This window comes from Rhodnius prolixus, unplaced genomic scaffold, assembly GCF_049639745.1.
Source record: "Rhodnius prolixus isolate KJV_2025 unplaced genomic scaffold, Rpr scaffold_2, whole genome shotgun sequence".
Taxonomy (NCBI): Eukaryota; Metazoa; Arthropoda; class Insecta; order Hemiptera; family Reduviidae; genus Rhodnius; species Rhodnius prolixus.
In genome coordinates, this window is record NW_027411592.1 from 60,476,109 (window position 1) to 60,485,401 (window position 9,293).

General features: G+C 31.5%; 1 protein-coding gene across 4 annotated transcripts in view; it reads right to left on the reverse strand.

Moving 5' to 3' along the window:
* LOC141450082 (serine/threonine-protein phosphatase 4 regulatory subunit 1-like) overlaps positions 1–9,015 on the reverse strand; it is a 187,441-nt gene extending 178,426 nt beyond the window's left edge. The window contains exons 1-3 of one of the 4 annotated variants that reach the window (XM_074120123.1): positions 9,000–9,015; positions 8,833–8,871; positions 8,668–8,739 (exon numbers count right to left, since the gene is read on the reverse strand). In XM_074120123.1, coding sequence (XP_073976224.1) covers positions 8,668–8,739; positions 8,833–8,839 — 79 coding nt within the window. In that variant the 5' untranslated portion in view covers positions 8,840–8,871; positions 9,000–9,015. Of the gene's footprint in view, positions 1–739; positions 990–4,093; positions 4,155–7,961; positions 7,979–8,667; positions 8,740–8,832; positions 8,872–8,999 lie in introns of those variants that run through there. The other 3 variants (XM_074120128.1, XM_074120125.1, XM_074120124.1) reach the window with 3 other exon arrangements.
* Between the last annotated feature and the right edge of the window lie 278 nt (positions 9,016–9,293).

Genomic DNA, 9,293 nt, shown 5'->3' on the forward strand with positions numbered 1-9,293 from the left:
GCTGGAAGATCAGCTGTTTGGAGACATAAGGCCTTCAAGCTTTCCCCAGAAATTCCACTAAATCCAGAAGTCCTTTAACCAAGACTCAACTTAGACCAAAACTGGAGAAGAATTTGAACTCCACTTTAGAATGTGCTAGAACAAGAACTCCCCTTGGTCGGGTTGACACAGCTGGCTGGACAACCCCTACAGAATCTTAATCTAATCCTACCACTTACCCCCAAATGTGTAGACTAGAGGATTATATTTGAAAATGCAGGCAAGAGATGGATTCACCTAGGAGAGTCCTACATCTTTAGTAAGAAAGAGCAATCACAAACTTCATTTCCTTTATAAAATATATAATGCACAATAATATTTTTTATTATATATAATTGGAAAATGTATTTGTTCCATCTAATTTCGGGACGAGTGTGATTACATCCCCTTTAGATGTGCCACTAAGTATTGACTAAAATGCAAAAAAGAAAAATAATCTTTAGTTTTCCCGAACAAGTATTTTTGAAATCTACAAAGCAGGGCAGAAGAAAGAAAAACGTCTTTTAAGGGGAAGAAAACATATTTTAAGCCAACAATAAGCAGATAATGCTATGATACTGATACTGCGTATGAGAATAAGTCAACCAATTTTTGTGTATGGACGCAACAAGATTATCCCCTCAAAAATAAAGGATAGCCTAAATAAATTGATCTCCCTAGAAAGAAACTAAAAGCTAAAATGTAAAGGGAAACAACTTACTGTTAAACACATCCCAAACTTTATGACTATTCCATTTGTTGAAGTACATCCAACACAAAGGAAACTTCATCGCATTTGCTTTATTATTGTATTGATTTACTCGATATTTTGGTAGTTATTGTTTTTTGCTTTATTTCAACACGACTAATCTCTCACTAAGTGAAACAAAAAAACAAAATGGAAAAAACATCAGTTTTCCTGCTGCTCCAGGCGGTTAGAATTGGTACATTACGGTAGGTAACATGGTGTAACTCTGCAGGATTACTACTGACGTACAGAAGAGAGAGACAGCTGACTGTACACCTAACCAGTGGTATAACAGTCGCGGAAGGTAACCAACCAGTCTTGCCCAGTATGCTACCACTCCCCCCGAAGATGCAACGAATAGCCGCACTTCTTCTAGCTTCCAGAATATTCCAGAACAAGTGCCACTGTTTAAAAAAAGCTACATATCTTTTCTCTCGACAGATAAGCGGAACTATTGTATTCATGTCCAAGTTTGGATATCGTGTTTTCTACACATACCCTAAACATGTTTTGAGTTTTACATAAATTGGAGGAGAACAAACAAAATACTGGAGTGAACACTGGACAAGACCATTCAGGAAGGTGGTAAAATTGGTCAGAACCCACTTCCAACCCAGAAGTGCCCTTCTTAATGGACACTTCCTGCGAAAATTTTAAAAGGAAATCGTAGCTGCTGTTTTCAAGAAAGTGTAAAAAAAAAAAAGAAGCATAATCAGCAGTAAATATGGTCAACTTCATGTTGTCTTATTTTTTTTTTTTTCTTATAAAAGCCTAAATTCTAGGCCCTCTAGAATGGTTGGCCTAAATCAGATAGCAAATTCTGTACTCCCTGCGACTTAACGTGTTTCGAGTTAAACTGATTAGACCAGAGGTCCACAAACTATGGCCCACGGGCCACATGCGGCCCCCTCAGCCGGCGACGCACGCGTCACGGCTCCGATAACAGTGTAAAAATAACAGCCAGAAATAGGAAGAAAGGCACTATAACTAAACCGGGACATTGGACCATCTCATTAACCAAAAACAGGTCCATAATTCCCATAGAAATACTGGGCAGTTTGGTGATTTAAATTTACTTGCTCTTTATTTGAAATATTCTATTTGTTCCCGTTTTTTACTTTAAACTAGTTTGTTTTATAGTCCGGCCCTCCAACGGTCTGAGGGACAGTGAACTGGTGGCCCCCCCCGTGTAAAACGTTTGGGGACCCCTGGGCTAGACTATACTCTTCCAATTACAGATCAATTTGTACGAACAGCTTTTTTTTTTTTTGTTTTGGACCCCCAGAGATGACACATAAATTACAACATAAAACGATTACCCTAAAAACTAAAATAATCATTTCAATAAAATGCACGTTTTTCTAAAACTTATAATGTTGAGAATATGATTAATATGTTTTGAACAAAAATCGGAGAGTTTTACGAGAATTTGTAAAATGAAACCCCCCTCTTAGGTGGTACTTGAAGAACAGAATTAGAAAAAACCTTGGCCAGAAAAACACAGATAGGTATTCGTGGCGATGATGTTCTCAACAGGTAATCTAGGAATGTACCAAGGGTATTATACATATTTCTAAAACCACCCTAACGGAAATGCCATCAAAAAAAATTGGGATGAAAACATTTCTAGTAATGGAAGTAAGTTTAGAGAAGAGGTAGAGGACTGAACTGTATCTGTAGTACCCAGAACATCTCCGAACTTAACAAACAAACTTAGTAACCAACTTAATAAATAAAAAATTAATAAAAACAATCAAAAAAACTACAATAACATATAAGTGACACATAATGGGACATCTGCAGCGTTCAAGAAAGTTAACAAAAATAGATAAATTCCTGAAAAGTTGAGTATGAGATTTCAAAAATCACTAACGATAAAAAGAACTGGACGCTAAGCAATCAGAAATTCGAAAAAAAAAAAATGATAGAAAAAATTATGAATGTCCAACAATTTGAGGCCATTTAAAGAAAAGGTATTAATCAGGCAATCCCATAATACCATAGGAAGAAGTCGAACATAAACATAGCATGGAAGAAGTTGAACATAAACTTAGCATGGAAGAAGTCGAACATAAACGTAGCATGGAAGAAGTCGAACATAAACGTAGCATGGAATAAATATGGGATAAGTATCAATGGAACATACCTCAACAACCTCCAGTCCGCTGAAGACATTGTTCTAGCAAAACCAACAGCAGATAGTTGCAAAGAAAGTCAAACTTATTGGCTACTGAGGATAAAGAAATAATGAGGTTTGAGTATAAATAAAAAAAAAAGACAGTTTCCAATTAACTCCACATCCAATAGAATTAAGATAGCATTCAGTAACTACGAGGCAATTTAAACTGGGCAAGAAATTGAGCTTAGTTGATGAATTGGAAGAAGTCCCGCTTGGCAAAACAGGATCCATTTCTTTCTTTCTGCTTTTATAACCAATGGGCATAAGAAAGTAAAAAACAAAAACCTCTAGAACTGAGCACCTCTAGCAGAAGAATGGGTCTACTACCAATAGAACTGCTAAAAGTGTGCTAGAAGAGTACCCATTTTAAAAATTCCTGCAGTAACCCACAAAACTCATAATTATAATAAAGTAGGGTTAGATTGGTAGGGACTTCCTCCATACATGATTGATAGAATCATGTATCAATGTATCCTTACAATAGCTAAGGAGAATCTGGATCACAATTCCTTTGTTGCTAATGAATAGTAAGACTTGAATAACACTTTAGCAAATAAGGATGCAGAGAATTGTGAACCAAATATACTTTTGAAGCTTAGTACAATGACAACATTCTGTAAAAATACATTTACAACTAACTAATTTGGTTAAACTGTCTTAAAAGAAAGAAGCTTTTATAAATTAATCTGAACCAGATCATAGCTTATTAAGTATAATGTATAATGATTCAAAGATACAATAGATTCTCTACAAATAAAATAGAATATCAGATGCTAATAAATCTACAACAGCTGTTTAATAGACAAAATGATGGAAATATACAACAAAAAAATATACGAAAAACTTAAGAAATAAATGAAATCAAAAGCAAATCTCCTTGTTTCAAAAGAAAGTAATGGAGTCAAATCTAAATTCTTAACTTCAAACCCAAACAGAAGGTATTAAGTCTTTTTTAAAGTTCAGTACATACTTAGATGAAAATATAACCTACAATAATACAAAAAAAAAAAAGACTAATAAATGTTAATCAACACACAAAAATTAGATCAAAAGATACGATTTTTTTTTTCAAAAAAGTTTAACTCAAATCTACTAGGGACACCTTTTTGTTGTTAAATCAAAAAACTTGAATAAGAAATCATACATACTATTAATACAATGAGCTGGAACATTTGAAAAGGTTTGTTTACACATTACTATTACGAAAAATAAGAACTTAACACACAAATATTAACTATGATTATCACAGATATAGTAATTAGAAAAAGAAACAAGCACAATACTATGCAAATTAATACCGAACCGTATTTAAACGAATGTTTGGATGTTTTAAATTTCAAAATGGCGAGCCACTGCTTCTTTAAAGAAAAGGCAATGCTACCTAGATCTAAAAACAATTGATAGATTTAACTTACACTTGTTTTTAATTTTTTAGACATTGTCAATAGAAAAGATTAGAATCTATCTCTAATTGAACATTAAATAGAAATTATAATAAAACTACTTTAAAGAACTCTATTTTTTTTTTTTAAAGCAAAAATAATTATTATTTTGAAAAATTGGTCATTGTTCAATTCCTAGATTTTTAAATTATTCTTTTTACCATGTCATTTTAATGGAAATGTATGTGATGATAATAAAGTGGGAATAGTTATTGAAATTAAGAGAAAATAAAGTACTTAGTAATAAAATTAATTGATATAGTCAAAGTAGACACCTTTCTTAAAAACTTTTAGGAACAATTAAAAAGTGAAGGAAGCATCTTATTAATAACTCTCAACGACAATCAATCTTTTAGACTGACAACAGCCCATAAAGTTTATCTATAAAAAATAAATGCTGATAAGATTGCCATGAATTTTCTCGAAAGACAAAACACTTGGTTCGAGGGACTAGTGAGGACTCCCGATTTAGCCATCAGCGTCTCCACTTCCTCATGACCCGAAAAACCCCCCATATGACCAGCGCTTAAAGTCGTCTGACTCGTTCAAAGTCTTGAAGAACAATCAGGATGAAAACAAAAAAAACAAGAGTTTAAGGAAGATTCTAACCAAAAAAAGATGGAAACCACTTTTTCCAAGTGGCCAGTTAAACATCCAAAACTCTTAAAAGATCTTCAATAAGCCAAGATATCGTAGTAGAAGTGAAGATAAGGAACTTAAGAGATGCACCGGAGAGACAAGTGAATGACTCCCATGTTCAAGGAGTTTAAGAATTTTAAATAGCTTCATCAACACTACCTAAGTCCTTGTAATATACCTGCGTATTTCACAAAAGTTTGATTGAATATGAAAAGAAATCCTTTCTCAAAGAGTGTACTGTGTGAGGAGTACTGTGTCATCAATACAGAATCTGATTCAAAGATAGTGAAGATGTCAGAGTGAAATTACAATTTACTCCATACAATCTTGATGAACCAATAAAGAAACCGATGAAGAAATTTGAATCGTTCAAAATAAAGGGTAACAAACTTGTTGAAATGATGCAATAATTGATATTATCCATCTAAGAGGATGCAGCCACGTATTTTTTAACTATACCTCACGATTTTGAACGTCCAGAGGTTTTCCTCTGGGCTTGTGCTCTCATGTGGTTCTGCTTCTACTTGTTATTAAGAAAGATGAACCATTTAGACTAAGAAACTTCTTCTTCTTAGAAAAAGATTATAGAAGATAAAAAATAGAAGAAAAGATTGAAAAGAAAGAGAGAGAATTCACCTTAAAAAAAAAATGAAGTTAGAGAAAGACGCTGGCTGAAATGATAAATGGAGCCTGTTGCAAAAGATCTCCCGAAACTCGTAAACCAGGATGTACTACACGATAACGAGGTTTCATCTACCGTCACTCAACAAACGAAAATAATAGGAATGTTGGCCACCATTTGAGGAATTACTCTATAAAATTATAGCAGAATTCATAAAAAAAGAAGAGGTTGAGTATTGATTTAGAGACCAGGTAGAATATAATAAGAAGCTGTACGTTTGCTTTTCAATCTTGCAGCAAGGCCTTTGACAGTGTTCATTGGAAATCATTACGCATTCTGAATCCCTATCAGCACCAGGATTCTTTTTTAAAGTGGAAGGATTCATCAACTGTCCATTGTCATGGTTGAATAGTAAGATACTTTGTCTTTAACTGAATTCATCTTCCCATCCCTTTTCCATTACAGCCTGGATATCTGGAGCCCCACTTTCTTTTTAAACATTATAATAGACAGCTGTTTAAAGAATGTAACAAAAGGTAGAAGTACACAAGTCAGGAACTACCCCAATCTGGAATCAGTTCTTATCGCAGACTATTGCTGATGAATGAATACAACCCCTAGTAGCTATTTCAGATCATAACTCAAGTATAAAACTTCAATGTTGGAGCTATTCAAAAAGCTAGGTCTAAAATGTAGAGCAGATTTTAATTACAATGAATATCTAGCCAGAGAGGGCAACAAGCTGAAGTAAAAGATAAAATGGCGGTACTGGAGCTGTCAACCAGCTGTACATAGTAAATAAGCAGAAAAAGAAATTATGGCCGTTAACTCTACGATTTAAAGTAACAAATCCATGGGCGATGACCCAGAAACGGGACAAGTCGTCTTCAGCTATGATTTCCATCCAAGAGGAAGGAAAATCTGATTTGGTAAGACCAACATAATGGAAAGGAATTAATTCTGAAACAATGCCAAATTTCTATCAGGATAAAGGGGACTGATTACAGCCCAAGCATTTTCACCAAGCAGTAGATGAGATTTTGACTGAGTAAATTATCCAAAGAAAACCTCTATCTCACTTAAATACACTATCTTATTCTTATTAAACATGGCGTAAACATCTCCCTTGTAAGTTACTTTAAATCTCTTAAGATTTAGCTTAAATTGTAATCTCCTTCCAACCATCTTATACTTATTTCTAGACAAAATTATTAACAAAATATTTATAAATTTTCAAGAATTTTCCTGCAAAATATATCAACTTAGTTATAAATGGCAATACAAAAACTAATAATCCACTGGAAATGTAAAGCTTTCTCCACAGAACTAAGCCAGTCAAAACATGTCAATGATTAAAAAATACGTAAAACCTCTATTACACATTCGAGTAGCAGCAAATCTAACATTTTAAATTAAAAATTAGTTTTTGTTTTTTCTATAAAAAAAACAACAACAAACAAACATCGTTTAAACTGGTGATGTTTCTTAAGATTTAAACAAAACCAATAAATAATAACTATTCAAAGACTTGTAGCAATTATTTCTTTCGGATTTATCAGATTAATAAATCCTTCTTTAAGGAAATTAACTACTTTAAATGACAAGATGTACAATTATTAGAACAGAAATAGCCTTAAGCACCGATGTATACCTTAGTTATACATAATTTCAAACAATCCAATAACAAAACAATCGGTATTTCAGTATTTAAAAAACATCAATGCTCTGGGCTTCATTAAAAAAATATATAATATATTGATGTGAAACTGATTTGATACCAATTTCAACACTGAACTTAGTTAGACACATTTCAATAATTTTTTTTTTTAAATAAAGTACTGTAAAAGCCTCTTCTAGCTACTGTGTATACAAAAAAAAAAACACTTCGTCTAAGTGAAATCTAATCTATAATGACTTGCATACCCACACAATTATTTCTTAGTAAAATTTATCTATATTTTGTTCATCAAGAGGTTATAAAGTCCTTTTAAAAAAAAGAAAGAAAAAAAAACCTTTAATTTTCTTAAAAAATAATGGAATAGCTATTTCCTGATTGTAATTTACATCTAGCGTTAAAAATTGCCAGGAGTAAAATTAGCCCCGAACACAGAAAAATAAGTGTTTTTACTTCTCATACAAAATTTTTTTTTTTTTGTGAAAATGGACAAGGCATGAGAGTATAATTTGTTCATATCCTCTTCAAAAAGCAATTTAAAACGTTAATTCATCTATCTAACACACTAGAAGTACTAAACTTAACTTAAATTACGTCATTTTTAAAAATAAACTGCAAATAATTACATTAATACTTACTATGATTACATTTTTTCTATCCGTATATTTTAAAAGCTAAAAATCGTTAACACAACGAATTACACTTTAGGTTAGAATTAGGTTTTTCCATTACAACTATAAAACCAAAACAGCTGATTTTTTAAACTAAGCGAAAATCTATAAAAGAATAATAATAAAACTAAATGAGAAAACATGAATTTCTGTTCGATTGGTTAAGTAGGTAAGAATGTCCAGTAAATTTCGAAGAATTATAGCTGACATCTAAGTAACTTCGCTCAAAAATGCTTAAATTTTCTATAAAAAGTAAAATTTTTACAATGTAAACCATAAAAATAGTACTAATAATTTTCACATTTAAAAGAAACCCATTTTTCTAGAAGTTTCTAAAATTCAAATATCACATAACCTCACTACGTATTGTTTTATAGTTTCTACAAGAATAACTATTTAAAAACATAGTAGACAAATGAATAACGATGAATAATTGTTGCTTATAAATGACATAAAAAATTATAATTCAACACTGTAAAATCAATAAAAAAACATATTTCTGTAATGAAAAATAATACATGCTTTTCACGGAATCAATATTTAAAAGAAAAATCCTTCTGTTCAATCGTTTAAGGTAATATTTAGAATTTATTTAAGTGAACAAAATGACGAAGCATGTTATAAAAAAAATTACTTAAGTTTAATGAATAAAATTTTAAAAAGGCTTACTTACCAGTTCCTGCAACATGGATTTTTACTTTAATGCATTCTCCACTAACATTATCTGTATCAAATGATTCGTCATCTATTTATAAGAAAACTTGCTATAAATAAAGCTGTATTTCTTAAAATGCTTAGAATAATGGATGAATAACTTGAAATCTTTTTGTCCACTTACCGTCCATGATGAACGAAATAGAACACTTTTTTTGTTTCTCTATGTAAAAAATAAAAATACCAGTATAGAATAAAATGAACTTAATACTAGTCCATATTCTTAATAAAAAACAGTTTAATTATCATTAATATATAACTTTTACACATTATTTTAAAAGATATATTTACTTCTCTATAACATAAAACAAAAACAGGTAGGAACTCTTCTTAAGTGACTTGCTAAGGGCTAGGGGGGACGAGAAAATAAATAAGGTCGGTGCCTTGATCAAAGTTGATTTCTAACCCTGTGTGCGCCATGAATAAAAATAATATATTTAACAAAATATTTTAAATAAAAATATTTTTAATATGTATTTTAAACTAGTTTTTAAAAGAAATTAATCATACTAAATTATGAAATTTAAAACAAAAAGTATAAAATGTACATAGATACCATTTGCAAAGCCTGCTATTCCAACCTAG